The sequence below is a fragment of the Haliaeetus leucocephalus genome, unplaced genomic scaffold (genome assembly GCF_000737465.1).
Source record: "Haliaeetus leucocephalus isolate CR32 unplaced genomic scaffold, Haliaeetus_leucocephalus-4.0 Scaffold0, whole genome shotgun sequence".
NCBI classification, from domain to species: Eukaryota; Metazoa; Chordata; class Aves; order Accipitriformes; family Accipitridae; genus Haliaeetus; species Haliaeetus leucocephalus.
In genome coordinates this window covers 5,427,630-5,443,332 of record NW_010972436.1, presented here as the reverse complement: position 1 = coordinate 5,443,332, position 15,703 = coordinate 5,427,630, and the positions used below count along the sequence as shown (strand labels likewise).

Here is a 15,703-nt window from a genome sequence, read left to right as displayed (position 1 = left end):
TGGGAAGGGCTGGCGAAGAGCCGCGGCCCCGCTCCCGGCCCCGGCCCCGGCGCGGCGCTGCCTTCCCCCGGGCTGACCCGCGGCCCGCCGGGGCCTCCGCGCTTCGCTGCCTGCACTCCCCAGGCAGCGTCGCAGCGAAGCGGCCTCCTGGCAGGAGGCCTGTATGTGCCGGGACAGAGCCGCAGGGCCGGGCGGGGTGCGCGGCGAGGCACCGCGGCCGCGGCAGGCCTGTCTCCGTGGGCGCCGGGGCCCGGCGCAGGGGCAGGGGCAGAGCCTCGGGCAGAGCCTCGCCCCGTCCCGTCCCTCTGCCCGGGGTTCTGCAGGCCGGGCGGGCGTGCCGGGGAGGAGACGTCAAACGTTTCTCGTGGTAGAAAAGTATCTCGGAGGGTTACGTGTCTGTTTTCTGAACGCTCGTTGTTGCCATCAGGTAGAAGTTCAAGCAGGTTTAGCCAGGTTGTTTCTAACGACTACGAAATGAAATACAAACAGAATGTAATACTGATGTGAAACTTGTTGTTTTATTAGTACGGCAACTTCATAGATGATTTACGGCTCTATGTGAGAGGAGGAACTGGTGGAATGGGTTATCCTCGTCTAGGTGGGGAGGGAGGGCGAGGTGGTGATGTCTGGTTCGTTGCCCAAGAAAGAACTACCTTAAAGACCATAAAGGACAGATATCCCCAGAAGAGATTTCTAGCTGGAACAGGAGCCAACAGCAGGTATGAATCTGTTCAATGAAAGTTGTTGTATACATCTTCTCCAGAAAGCTAAATGTCAGGTTAAGTTACTAAGCCTGGTTTAATTTCTCCCAGTGTTAAAGCACTAAAAGGTGAAAAAGGAAAAGATTGTGAAGTGCACGTGCCTGTGGGAATTTCAGTTCTTTGTGATGATGGCAAGCAGATTGGTAAGACCTTTTGCTTTGGTTTAATGTACATAGTAGATACTGTCGTATTTCTTGATAGCATCTAGCAGACTTCTAACACTAGGATGTTTTGAGGTTACATGTCTCCCAAAATATGTGTGTGTTTTCCTTTGCTGGGACAAAGAGTTGACAAAAAATACACTGCAGAAATTGTTGGAAAAGCAGGCACCCTTTCCAGAATTGAGCAGTAGTCAGTTTGTGTCGCTATATGCAGCAGAAAGAAAACTGCTCTTGCGAACAAGTGCTAAAGGGTGGAAGCCATACTGATCCTCCACAGAATCATTAATGACCTTTACATAAATTATGTGTCCATAAACTCAGGTAAGTGTCCCTATAACTTTACTGAATTATGACACTACTTAAAAGATGAAGATCCTTGCTGAGTGTCAACATTTCTGGTTATCTAAAATACTTATCTGTTTTTTACTCTGTTTTTAAAGAGTGGTACTTGGTAGTAACCAGGAAGATCGCTTTCGATACAGTGCTCTTGGAATAGCTCTCAATGGTTCCTTTGCAGTTTCTCAGAGTTTTTCTTCTCACACTGTTCAGAGTTCAAACTAAATTCACAAATGACTCTGATTTGGATGTCTAACAAAATTGGATGTATGGCAAGGACTGTTAATGAGGTAGGCATGTCAGTGTCTAAAGGTATCCTTGAATTATATATTGAAATGTTGCATTTTTATTTTTTTTTAATTATTCTAACATTGTAACCCTAAGGGAGATATTTTAGCCTGCATCTGAATGAAAAAATACGGAACGTCTGAAGAATTTGCTGTAGTCCCATCTCTATCAATGCAAATTTTTCCTTGCATTCTTGAATTCAAGTATTGGAGGCTTCAGAACTACCATTTTGGCCACACTTCGCCTGCCTGTATTTAGCACTTTTCTTGAAGTAACTAACTGTATGACAGAGGAGAATACTGAGGTGTGATTGTGCTCATTTTTTTCTGAAGAAGGAAAAATACCATGACCCTGAGTGCACAGCTCTTGTAAGAAAGCGTACAGAAAATTCTGTTTTCATTGAAGATAGATTTAAGTGGAAAATCACAATTGAACTACTGCAGGGGATTGTGCCTTTTTCACTAGTGAATTTATTTTCAGGAGAGCTTAATGCAGCAGGAGAGAGACTCCTAGCAGCTCGCGGAGGTCTTGGAGGCTCTTTGGCCACAAACTTCATGCCTTGCAAAGGTCAGAGGCGGATTGTTCGTCTTGATTTGAAACTTATAGCAGATGTTGGCTTAGTTGGGTAAGTACTGTAGTTTGAGAACTGACATTAGAAAACAAAGTAGTAAATTTCAAATGGGATTTCAAAGAAATCTGAGAGTTTGGAGGATGAGCGTTCCTGTACATTTGCATTGCCACTTAAATAACTTGTGGTTTGCAAATCAGATAGAGTTTAAACCTATTAAAATTAATTTTAAAATTTGGAAAGTATTGGTTATGCTTTTGAGTGTGAAGAGTTTCATGAATTGGGGTAATATATAAATATTGATATAATTGAATTTAGCAATTGCAGTGATTATCAAAATACTGTTAGCTAATATTTATGAAGTGAGTAGGAGGTGCAAAACAGAGCCAAGAACTCTATCCATATTGCATGTTCAACTTCATGGTACTGGCTCAAGTGGATCCTTTCAGTAGTAGTTTTAAAGAGAGTTTCAAAGGCTACGTAGCCTACTCTCCCAAATAAACAGATTGGAGTGTTGGAAGGAAGGAATTACAAACTGGAACAGCAGGACTTGCATTTCTTTTGCTCTGATGCTTTTCAATGGCGCTGCTTTATAACAATGCAGATAAGTCTATTTTTATTTGGAGAAAGCTTTCAACAAAGTACAATTGTGAAAGTATTGGTCTACTCAGCATCTACTGCCCCCCCCCCCCCCCTGGTCCTTATTAATAAACACCATAGGAAACAAAATGATGAGGGGTTTGAGGTGGAAATAGTCTAATTGGCATATACCATTAAAGAATAGAAACTTGAAGACAGAATGGTTTTCTACCTACATTTTTTTCTTTCTTTACTTATTAGAAATAATTTTGTTAATATCAGATTTATCTAAAGTTATATAATTTTCAAGTGGTCTTCAGTAATTACACGATAGAGAATTTTTTTCTTCTTAAAGTGTGTGAAACTGTAGGAGTTTCATGACACAAGTGCCGCTTTAATCTTGCATTTTGGCTTGTATTTTAGCTGTTTCCCTTTAAAATGGATAAAAAGAATCATCAGTTAATTAGAGGAGCATATTATTTTCTGGTTGAGAATATGAATCAGCCTCTGATAGTTTGTGGTTGTACTTTGATCTCTTTGTGTTTGTTATTTTTACTTCAGTAGATTTGCAAGTGGTTTGCTATTAGGTCGGCTAAAAAACATACAGACTTGAGAAAGGCCCATCAGGTTTGGGTACAGGTTGTGATGTGTAGTGTAGGTTGCAATTTAAACTTCAAAGAGCATAATGTACCTCAGTGGAAACAAAATACTTGAGGAGATGACCAGAGTAACTTTTCAGAATGTCTTTAAGGCACCTTTCAACATCAGAGAGCATTAAAACTACCCTCAGTAGTTTTCCTGTTATAACAAGAGTCATTATGTCTCTTTCTTTTTTTTAAGAAAGCCCTGTATACAACTCCTTCATAAAGCCCCTTAATGTAATACTAGTCTTGGTTTTCATTAGCTCATGTTCTTTTGAGTTGTCCCCGTTAACAGGTCATGTTTCTCCATGTATTCAAGTGGAGAGTATATGTTTTTTTGTGTGACACGTGCCTTTGTATCTTGTGACCAATATTCAGTTGCCCGTAGGCACAGTTTTGTTCGATCACTGTCGCACTGTAACATGCTGAATAACTGTTTGTGAATTTGACTGGAACACAAGTCTGGTGTGGTCTCCCATATGGAGCAGGTGCTATGAATAAGGACTATCGTCTATCATCTGGTGTCAGTATTAGCTTCAAGTTTCACATGAATCAAGACTATTGTGTCTTTTATGGCTCAGATTAGTCTTTAAAATAAGCATGTGTTATAATTTCAGTTTTAACTTAGGTTTCCATTTCAATGGAAATGTGACGAAGCTATTGTAAAAGCTACCATATCCCTTAAGGAACATTTTTGTTGTAGTATTCAGGTTTAGCTATCCCTTCTAAAGGGAAAACATTACAACAGTCAGGTCTGCACAGGCCAGCTCCTAGGGCTTCACTGGTATTCTTTTTGGTTTACTTGGTAACAAAGCAGGTTAGTCCTAATTTCAGGATCCCTCATACAACTTCATTGCCTTAAAAACATACACAAACCGTGCATTTGTGTGTCTATATACGCAAAGTCTCTTTCGCTCTTCCCCTCACATATATATAGGTACGTCCAGTTTACATATGCTTTGCTACATTAGCTAAACCGTAGCATCGATATCATTGGTATTTAAATTGTAGAATGTTTCATTAACCATGATTTGTATACCAAAAGACTGTGAATCCCACTGATAAGATGTGTTTGCATGACAGGTGTTTAGAATGTACATGTAATTTACAAAATCAGCTATAGCATGTGAAGACTGAATTCAAGTAGACATGTATGCTTATGCTGTATTTCTATCCAAGTGACTTTGAAAGATTTCTCTTAAATCTGTTATGCATCTATTTACATACCTCTCCTGCCTGCATCCTTGGGAAGCATTGTTGGATTTAGAAAAATTATTCCTATTTGATTAAAAAAAAATCATAATGATCTGGGTTTTGGTGTGGTTTTTTGCTTTTTTTTTTTTTTTTTTAAAGTCTGAGTAAATGAGTCTGCAGAAATTAGTTGATAGCATTGAGTTTGATTAAGGTAATGTAGTGTATTCAGTAATAAAATATACAGGAATCACGTATGTATTTATTCACTGTATAAATCCTGACTTTCCTTCTAGGTTTCCAAATGCAGGAAAATCATCCTTGTTAAGCAAGATTTCTCATGCCAAACCTGAGATTGCAAATTACGCATGTAAGTTCATACTCTTATTTTTAGATCAGTAATATTTCAAGAGAGCAAGAAGTCTTTTCTCTGTCTTGCTTTACAGGTTTATAATAAAGAATAAGTGATAAGCATGTTGCCTGCTAAATACGTCACACAGATTTTTAATTGTAAGAAATACTTCAAAGAGAGAACTTGCTCTTTCAGTGTGCAGTTCCTTTAACCACCTCAGTTTTTCATGTGTACACCCTCATAGTGCTTCAGCCTGTTGATGCGGGTCTATTTAACATTTATTTCAGTCTCAGCCCATTTTATTGCATCTGAGACACTCCATGGCTGCTCCATGTATAAGAAAATATGCACCATCAAGTTCCTTTGCTTAAACATCTTTATGCTTTGGAAATAGCTACCACCTGTTCTTGCAACAGGGTAAGATTTTGGGTTTGAATCTGTCCATTGAAAAATGCCATTTTTATTAGTTTTCTGTCAGTAAATTAGGATTAGCCATCTGATCATGCTTTAACTAAAAAGCAAGAGCACAGGTACTGATAATTCCTACTGACCTTCTTGCACCACTCCTGATTCTCTACAGCCTTTTTCCATAGTCTGGATAATCCTTTTTGTGTCTGACACTTCTCTAGCTCCTCTATTCCCTTTTTGGGATGACAGGAGCAGAACTGCACACAGTGCCAAGATTTGGTGAACCATTATTTTTTTGAGTAGTCTAATTTTGTTCTCTCTTGTTTTGCTTTTTCTTTATTCCTTTTCCAGTAATTCTTAACATCCCATTTGCCTTATTTTTTTTCTGCTACTGAACATTTGTTTCATTTAAATATGTAGTGAGAAAGTCCTGCAACATTTAAATGTTTTGTAACATTAATATTTTTTTTTAAATGTTAAGAACAGTTTTGTTTTCTTCCCCTGCTCTTTTTTTCCCTTGTCATAGTTACAACAGTACAGCCTGAACTAGGAAAGGTCATGTATGCAGATTATAAGCAGGTGGGTATGAAAGTTCATTCTGCTTGCTCGTTAAAGTTGTATATAATGGTTAGTTACATTGCTTAACATAATTTCAGAAAGAAAAAGGAAATTTGTAGGTTTTTTCATATGTGTATCTATAATGTATACATATAAAATGCAGTTAACTGGACTTAATGAAAGTTGGGGGAAAAGTACTATTTTTATAAAGTCATAAGAGAGCTTTATAGCCAAATGCAGTAACATGTTGTTGAGCTGATAGCAAATCGCTTTAATAAATGGCTTCTCATTTTCCTTGTCTCCTTTCTGTGGTTCTAATCCTGCTTTCTAATCTTGGAGTTGTGAGCTTCTGTGTGGAATTGAGATTGCTGTGTCCTAGTATACTCTTGTTAAGTTTAGAACTTTTAAAAAAATCATTATTTCAGAGACTAACCTGTTATTTTTATTTAGAAGAGGCAAATTTTCTGCAAGTCAGCTATACAGAGAGCTTCGGAATGAATGAGTCATTTTCAGAATGGATTTTAAACAGGGGCAAATTTGTCCAATAGCTGCAGATCTGCAGTAGCAAATAACAGGGAATTTAGTGAATATAACCCAGTTACCATAACTTACTGTTTTGGCTTTCTAGGTTGGATGCTCTGACTTCCTTTTGTGGTTTGTTTTTGTGGTGTTTGTTTTGGGAGGTTTTTTTTAACAAAAAACTTGCATAGTATGAAGTGATAGTGATTGCCTGAACAGCCAGGATAGTGCACTGAGAGGTGGGATACCTGGGTCCAGTTCCTTTTGTGGTAGGCTGTAGCTGTGGAGAACTGGTAGAGCTACTGCCCTACCACCTTAATTTTTGTGAACCCAATTCCATCCAGCTTCTTCAGGTAAAGTTGTCAGATGATTGCGTGGTGCCTGGAATCCTTTCTACAGTATCTACTGGGGGGAAAACCAATGCTAAATGAGGCTCTTACTAACAGATTTTGGACCCCAAGTTCATGTAAGGATAGAGCAAACATTTTGATTCTCAAGCTTGAATCTTCTTTTATGTGCTTTTATTTGGTTTCTAAGTGTATGATACATGCAGTACTAGACTCATCACTTCGAAGATAAAAGGCAAATGCATAAAAGGGTTTCAGATGAGTTAACCGGAGAAGCATACCTCTCAGATGTGAGAAGACAGAAAACTCGTCTTCTCACTTTCAGACGCAATAATCTTGGGGGGATTCAGTAGCCGATGCTTGAAACCTTCATTTAACAACCTTTAACAAAACTGCGTATTAAAGGAAGTAAGTCTAGTTTGTCAGGTTCCCTGCAGAGATGCACACATCTAAGGGAAATTTTTTTTGTATATTCATTTTATCTGCTAGTTTAGAGTAACTTATCCTAGAAAACTCTGCTGCAAATAACAGGATTGTTTATAGCCTTTTAAAAAAACTACCTGCCTGCCATAAATCAGGACCTCTTGCTCTTACTGGCATATCTTTCTCCAGCAGAAGAACTACCTGCATTCCTGGCTTTCTTTTCTGCAGACTGTTTCATGTCATAGCCAATGACCCTTATTGTTTGCTGTTTCTGCAGTTCATAGTTTTTACACTACAGTGTTGGGTGCTATATAGGAACTATATGGACAAAATGTCTCTTTTCTAAAACCAAGGGAACTAGTGATTGTGATCACCGTGAGCATGTGTGAGTAACAGGAAGTACTTCATCTCTCAGTATTGCAACTGCTAAAAACAAAACAATGAAAGCAATTAAGAGCAGTAATTGAGGTGACTGTCCTGTATCACTCAAGGGAGACTGGCTCATTATCTTTTTTTTTTTCCTTACAGAACATTAATGTTTTTAAGGAAATACATAACAATTTGCTTATTTTATTTTAGTACATTATAAAGAAGAAAATACATACAAGTTACCTGGTGCCATCTGTCATTACTACTTGGAAAAGACAAGACATGGAAGTAGAGGATCTGAGTATGAATCTGGCATCAGGTCTTAGTACCAGATCATGGAAACTAGCAGAAGCATTTACATTTTCTACCAGAATATCTGAACCAAGTGCTGTTTTCAGAGAGTATGAGTTTCTTTGAGCTCCTTAAAAAGTATTCTTTGAAAGAGAACTAAAGTTGGGGGAAAAGGTGGTGATGATGGTACTACAGCACCCAAACACATCACACCAGGAAGTGGATGTTTCTGTTCTAACTCTAGTTCCTCTCTCCCTGTTTCAGTTCCTCGCTCCCTGTTTCTGGTTACAAGCCTATGGTTTATCCATCTGTATCTCATGTGTCTATAGACAGACAATTCTGAAGCAAGGCTTCAGATATTTAGGAAATGCATAATAGTTTAAAGGGTGACACGTGTGTGGGAGTGTAACTCACTCATAGCAGAAAGACCCTTTCTGCAACAGGTAGCACACTGGAAATTTTATTGTGTGCTGGCTTTCAGCATGATTTAATTGCTGTCTATCTAATTGCATCTAGTTGCTGTCTAAATGGGTATTAGATTTGAAGACCCTAATTTTGCTCTTCTTTGCTTCACTATCTGTCTTAGGTTTCTGTGAGCTACTGAGTAAATATTTGCAGGTTTTAGTATTCTGCTTTTTTTCGGTCTGCCTTGGCTCTCCTTTACAACAGTGTACGGCCCTCTCAACCAGCAGAGGAAATAACAAGATTCCTCTCCATTGTGGCAGTCTTTGCTGGGCTCTGGTTGGAAGCTGATATACTAATCAAAATCTCATTTCAGTTGACGAGCGGAAGAGAAATTCTTGGAGCTTCTCACACTCAGGGGAACAATGTTAAATGAGTTTGCATTTGGAATGGTGATCCTCTGTAGCCATAAGGAACAGATTTTATTTTCTTTTCCAGCGACAGTTTGAATTCTGTGCAAACATGATAGCCTAATCTTCTTGCCTTTCAGAATCTGTTTTATTCTCAGGTAATAGGTAAATTTTGCAAGATCTCTGCCGAGGTATTATTACCCTCTATTTTCTACTTTGCAGACAGCTATAAATAAACAGATGGGGGAACATGAGGAGCACAATGTCTGTGCATTTTGTTTAAATCTGCTTCTGATAATAGATTCTAAATGTATAGAAACAGCCAATGCATACTGCTGGAGAACTGATCCCACGCACAATTCCAACAAATACATATAGTTGTAAAAGTCTCTCAAAACAGAAACTCCTGGCATTCCTTTGTCTGGGTGTCCTGGTTTTGGCTGGGATAGAGTTAATTTTCTTCTTATTAGCTGGTACAGTGCTGTGTTTTGAATTTAGTGTGAGAATAATGTTGATAACACATTGATTTCAGTTTCCCATGCTCTGCCAGCAAGCAGGTGTACAAGAAGCTGGGAGGGAGCATGGCCAGGACAGCTGACCTGAACTAGCCAAAGGGATATTCCATACCATAGAACGTCATGCTCAGTATATAAAAGGGGGGAGTTGGCTGGGAGGGGCAGATCACTGCTCAGGCATCGATCAGTGGATGGTGAGCCATAGCATTGTACATCACTTGTCTTTTTTTGGGTGGTTTTGTGGGTTTTTTTTTTTCCTTTTTTTTGTTATATTCCTTTTCATTACTATTATTACTTATATTTTATTATTGTTGTTATTATTATATTTTATTTTGCTGTAGTTATTAAACTGTTCTTATCTCAACCCATTAGTTTTACTTTTTCTTTTTTTTCCAATTCTCTCCCCCATCCCACTGGGAGTGGGGAAGAGTGAGCAAGCGGCTGCGTGGTATTTAGTTGTTGGCTGGAGTTAAACCATGACACTGGGTTCTTTTGTTTATATAAAATGATAATAGGTGTTTAAAATGACCATTTTTGCTTATCGGAAATCTTTTGTTTGAAACTTTTGTTTTCCTAGATTTCAGTAGCTGATCTCCCAGGACTGATTGAAGGCGCACATGCAAACAAAGGGATGGGCCACAAATTTCTCAAACATGTAGAAAGAACCAAACAGCTTCTCTTAGTTGTAAGTTAAATAACATTTATAGCTTATTGAAATCAATGGCAGTGCAGTAAATAAAATACATCTTAATTGCAGGGTAGTTGGAATTTAGGAAATTGTTTGTAATTTGTATGATTTATGATAAATATAGCTGTAATACTGTTTTCAGAACAGAACGCTCAAATGACTGATGATAAATTAAATCCTTAAATAGAATTTATCGTTAAAATTTGCCAGTTAACTTAGAGCAGTGAAGTGTTCCAAGCATAATTAAAGCATGGGGTGATTATTTTTTTCTTTCTTTTTTTCTGAGAGATCCCCTTAAAAAAGAGGTTTAAAAATCAGACCTTTGAGAAACACTGTATCAGAACCAACCAGTTTGTGCTTCCAGTGTCTATTGTGTTACTTTGGTGTACAGTTGCCCTCTGTTACTTGGCCAGGAATCAGGGCACTTACATGGACATTTTACTGCAAAGTAGTTGCTGGAGAATACCTTGATACTGTAACATAATTTAATGCCATAAAGCTTGTTTTTGTGTAACTTTTTCAGGTTGATATTTCTGGGTTTCAGCTGTCTATTAAGACTCGGTTCAGAACAGCCTTTGAAACTATATTGCTTCTAACAAAGGTAACTTCTCGCCTTCATAATTGACAGTTGTAGCTACGTGTTAAGCCAAGAAAGAGGCTCAGTTTTGATGAAGAACTTTCAAATGTTAGTATGTCTTCTGGATTTATAAGGCCGGTTAACAAGCTTAGGATTCTTCGAAATGATTAAATCTTTATTTTTAACTGTCCAGGAGAAACTGCTTTATTTTATGTTGGGCACAACTGTTCCTTCAGTAATCTGTGCAGCATATGGGATATTTCTTACAGTCAAGCAAAGGTGAAAAGACACATCATTTTCAGTTCCCCAGTCTTGTAGTCTTTTAGGAAGTAGAAATGGGTATAGTTAAACCCTTGCCTTGATGCCCTTACTGCAATAGCCTAAAGGAGATGAGACATCAGGGTCCAGCTGTGCAGACACTCAGTGTTTCCATCTCTTACCATTGCTTCTGATTAAAATAATACATTTTATGTAATTACAAGTTTAGCAGCTGTTCTTTCTCTAGCTGTACAACTGAAGATGATGAATCTTCTGAATTTCAGCTATTGCTGTTTATTTTTAGCTGATTCATGGTTGTGATTTTATTTCTGATACTGACCATAGTCAATGCTTAAGAATCAGAAAACTCTCCAAAGAATTTTCTTGTATGTTTTATAGATCTGAACTTTTTCTGAAATTGATTTTGTGTCTGTGGATATCAGAAAAACAAAACCAAAACTGTCATTCTTTTTATAGGAGGCTGTTTCAGAATTGGCCAGTCTGTTTACCTGAAATATCTGTGTTTGAGTAAAAAATCACTGAACATTATTTTCTTCCATCAGACGGCTTTAATACATCAACCTTGAGCACCTGAGTAAATCTCACAGCTGCCTAGGCATTAAAGACTATTTAAGCAATTAAACAAATGAGAGAGGAGATGTAATACGAAGTAGCACTTGTTAAACTACAAATACTAAGGCAAATTTACTTGTCTTTTAAGGAACTGGAGCTGTACAAAGAGGAACTTCTAACAAAGCCTGCACTTCTTGCCATTAATAAAATGGATTTGCCTTGTGCAAAAGATAGCTTGAGTGAACTTATGAAACAGCTACAGAATCCTCAAGGTAAATTAACTTTCAACAATTAGCTTTGACAAAAGTAGTAATAAGATTTCATCAGGGGTAACTCTGCATTGGCAAGGAGTTGTTTGAAACTGAAGTCAGCTATTAAATTTATTATTTGAACATATGTTTTAAAACCACTTCCTGCATTTAGAGCTCTGTTTATATGCATATGTAGTGCTGGCTTCACTGCTGGGGAAGTATTTTAATAAAATACAGAGATCCTAGATCCTTCCCAACTGTGATAAGGGAGAGTAAATTTCCAGTCTAGGTATCTCGGATAATGGTAACCTCCATCGAAGGTCCCCTTACAGACACAGATGTATATACAATTTATCATGTGACTTGGGCCAAAACACATGAAAATTCTGGACAGGCCTGTGTAGGTTTACTTCAATTTTGCTATTGCATTGGGGTGAATTTCCTCCTATTTCCTGGAGAGTATAAGAAACAGGAAGGCTTAAAAATATCTATCTCCCATATTCTGTAGCTTGGGATTTCTTTGTACTCATCTTAAAGGAAGAGTATAGAATCTTCTCATAAGAGTGCAGGCATGGTATAACTGCTATGTTAGTGCTTGTCTTCTGAGACTTTAGCTATAAAGATTAATTAGGCAAATAATACTTGGATATTAATTGCAGTTATGTTTATTACTGTAATTTATTAAAGTTTGTTTTCTAAATTTAATGGGATTTTATGGGCTTTGTAGTGATACAATATTTGGGGAGTGAACTAACTCTTTCAGTATGATTTTTCAGACTTCTTACACTTACTACAGGAAGAAATGATTCCTGCAAACACACTTGAATTCAAAGATATAATTCCTATATCTACATATACTGGAGAAGGAATCGAGGAACTAAAAGCATGTATAAGAAAATCTATAGATGAGGAAGCAGAGCAGGAGAATGAAGAATATCGGAAAAAGAAACTACTACTTTTACAAACTTCAGAAGAAGGACAAGTGAATAGAAGCTAGCATTCTTGGCTGGATCCAACGCATTTTAGTATTTTTAGTATGTACATGAACCCATTGCTATGCAGACCTTCCATTTAATTTTTGTTCCCTCTACCACCACTGCCCAGTTCTCTGCTTGCCCCACCATTGTCTCAATTTCTTTTGGCACTTGGGTAGAGCAGAGTGGGGAAAAGAACGGGTTTTTCTGATTGACATTGGCTGCTGACTCAACAGAGTAAAGACCACAGCGTGTGCAACTAAGAGCACTGCTTAACAACTGATGATCCCTGGAATATTTTTTGCCAAGTTAGATGGATGGAAGGAATATAACCTGCACAGGTAGCAAAGGAGCAAGTTCTGCCATGAGCATCAGAAACACCAAGGGAAATTTCTGATGGAGCTATTTTCCAGGGTCTAGCGCTTCTAAGGTGAACCAGTTCTGCTACTTTGACAGGCATCGGATTGTGGGGAGTTTGTTGTTTTTAAAGATTTAAAGGAAAACACAAATAAATGGCAGCAAGGAAGTGACTTGTAGGAGCACAAAAAAGCAAGGCTGATCTGTAATGTTGGGGTTTTGTTGTTTTTTTTTCCACACCTGCTGTTGCCTACTATAGTCCTCTTGATCATATAAATCCTGATTCCAAATTCCCCAACTTAATTTGGGATTCCCTCCTTTTATGGAGTTATGGATATATGTAACTTCTTGGTGAAGAAAATGACGATTGCTTTTCAACAGAGCTATGCATTTTTCAGAATAGTTAGTGTTCCAGTTTTTGTATTACAAGCAGGCATACTTAGATATTTTACTTTTTAAAAAAAATTAGAATTCCTTTATTGTACAGTGTGTTTTCTACTTCAAAACAATTAAACTGGCAGAGGTCCTTGCCAAGCCACTCTCTATCATCTATCAGTGATCCTGGACAACAGGGATGGTCCCAGAGGACTGGAGGCTTGCCAATGTGACTCCCATTTACAAGAAGGGTCGGAGGGAGGATCCGGGGAACTACAGGCCTGTCAACCTGACCTCAGTACCGGGGAAGATTATGGAACAGTTTGTCTTGAGAGCACTCACATGGCAAGTCCAGGATAAGAAGGGGATCAGGCCAGTCAGCACGGGTTTACGAAAGGCAGGTCCTGCTTGACCAACCTGATCTCCTTCTATGACCAGGTGACCCACCTAGTGGATGAGGGAGAGGCTGTGGATGTTATCTTCCTTGACTTCAGCAAGGCCTTTGACACTGTCTCTCATGGCATACTCCTTGAGAAACTGGCGTCTCATGACTTGGACAAGTGTACTCTTTGCTGGGTGAAAAACTGGCTGGCTGGATGAGCCCAGAGGGTTGTGGTGAATGGAGTGAAATCCAGCTGGTGGCGGGTCACAAGTGGTGTTCCCCAGGGCTCGGTGTTGGGCCCTGTTCTGTTTAATATCTTTATCAATGGTTTGGATGAGGGGATCGAGTGCACCCTCAGCAAGTTTGCAGACGACACCAAGTTGGGAAGGAGGGTTGATCTGCTTGAGGGTTAGGAGGCTCTACAGAGGGATCTGGACAGGCTGGATCAATGGGCCAAGGCCAGTTGTATGAGGTTCAACAAGGCCAAGTGCCGGGTCCTGCACTTGGGTCACAGCAACCCCATGCAGCGCTACAGGCTTGCTACAGGCTTGGGGAAGAGTGGCTGGAAAGCTGCCTGGTGGAAAAGGACCTGGGGGTGCTGGTTGACAGCCGGCTGAATATGAGCCAGCAGGGTGCCCAGGTGGCCAAGAAGGCCAACGGCATCCTGGCCTGTATCAGAAATAGTGTGGCCAGCAGGAGCAGGGAGGTGAGTGTTCCCCTGTACTCAGCACTGGTGAGGCCGCACATTGAGTGCTGTGTTCAGTTTTGGGCCCCTCACTACAAGAAAGACACTGAGGTGCTGGAGCGTGTCCAGAGGAGGGCAACCAAGTTGGTGAGGGGCCTGGAGCACAAGTCTTCTGAGGAGTGGCTGGGGGAACTGGGGTTGTTTAGTCTGGAGAAGAGGAGGCTGAGGGGAGACCTTATCGCTCTCTACAGCTACCTGAAGGGGGGTTGTAGTGAGGTGGGTGCTGGTCTCTTCTGTCAGGTGGCTGGAGATAGGACGAGAGGAAATGGCCTCAAGTTGAGGCAAGGGAGATTTAGGTTGGATATTAGGAAAAATTTCTTTACTGAAAGGGTTGTCAGGTATTGGAACAGGCTGCTCAGGGAAGTGGTTGAGTCACAATCCCTGGAGGTATTCAAAAAGCGTGTAGACAAGGCACTTCAGGACATGGTTTAGTGGGCATGGTTGATGGTTGGACTCGATGATCTTGAAGGTCTTTTCCAACCTAAATGATTCTATGATTACAAAGCAAAATAAGACTGAATACATCAAAGGCTTCTCAACTTGATCTTGTTTTGTTTTGTAAGTATACTTTCCAAACCCTGCTTCTCTAAATTTTGTTAAAGCAGTCACTGGGAAGAAATGTATGATTTCTCATAATGCAGTTCTTTTATCATCAGTATTGGTTCTCATTCTGATTTTCTTCTTATTTTATGGTGTTTGGGGTAACGTTTTCACCAAAGCTAAGTATGGGCTGTCAACAGTTTTTGATACTCCATTTATTTCATTGTTGAAAATAACATTTTGTTGTTGTTGTTAGACTTCTTGAACACTGGTGTTAATTTCACATGGGGGGGAGGGGGAGGAGTTTGAAACAAGACCCAGCTTGCCTTCATTTCAGCTGTGTATGGAGAGTTACAGAAACTTCAGCGATGAACGGATAACGCGTCAAGTGCAACACTGAGCCAGTCTTAAGAGCTGTAGCTTGCAGGACTAGCACTGGCCTTTGCACTTCTTGTGGGGTTGACCCAGGCCAGCAGCTGAGCACCCGGACAGCTGCTCGCTCACCAGGACAGGGGAGAACCCAAGGAGAAAACGCAAGGTAACTTGCAGGTTAAGGTTCAATAGGTGGAGGAAGGAAGGAGGAAAAACAGACAGACAGATGCAAAAGCAATCACTCACCACCACCCAGACCAATACCCAGCTGCTCTCCCAGTGAACGGCTGCTTTGGGAAGACCAAACGCCCGGTTTTTACTGCTGACCTGACGGGGCCTGGGGCCGTCTCGGCCCTGACCGGTTCGGCCAGCTGTCCCCGGGCAGCGGCCGAGGCCGGTGCCGCAGGGCCTGTGCCAAGCGTAGCTGCACCTGCACGCAGCAGTGCGGAGCGCGGGGAAACGGGCCCTGCCGAGGCCCGCTAGAGCGAGCGG

The 15,703-nt window shown here is 40.0% G+C and overlaps 1 protein-coding gene across 1 annotated transcript; it reads left to right on the top strand.

Moving 5' to 3' along the window:
• The first annotated feature begins 300 nt into the window (after positions 1-300).
• On the top strand, positions 301-12,799 carry GTPBP10 (GTP-binding protein 10 (putative)). Its single transcript, XM_010574215.1, has 10 exons — positions 301-427; positions 526-719; positions 813-904; positions 2,027-2,171; positions 4,822-4,895; positions 5,812-5,864; positions 9,697-9,804; positions 10,331-10,408; positions 11,364-11,487; positions 12,243-12,799. Exons 2-10 carry the CDS (start codon positions 580-582, stop codon positions 12,461-12,463), a joined length of 1,035 nt encoding a protein of 344 aa, XP_010572517.1. The 5' UTR covers positions 301-427; positions 526-579; the 3' UTR covers positions 12,464-12,799.
• The last annotated feature ends 2,904 nt before the right edge of the window (positions 12,800-15,703 follow it).

Excerpts from the sequence above, each read along its gene's own strand:
- GTPBP10 (XM_010574215.1), top strand. The coding sequence starts at position 580 with ATGGGTTATCCTCGTCTAGGTGGGGAGGGAGGGCGAGGTGGTGATGTC. Across the intron at positions 720-812 it reads GGAACAGGAGCCAACAGCAG|TGTTAAAGCACTAAAAGGTG; the intron begins GTATGAATCTGT and ends AATTTCTCCCAG. Across the intron at positions 11,488-12,242 it reads ACAGCTACAGAATCCTCAAG|ACTTCTTACACTTACTACAG; the intron begins GTAAATTAACTT and ends ATGATTTTTCAG.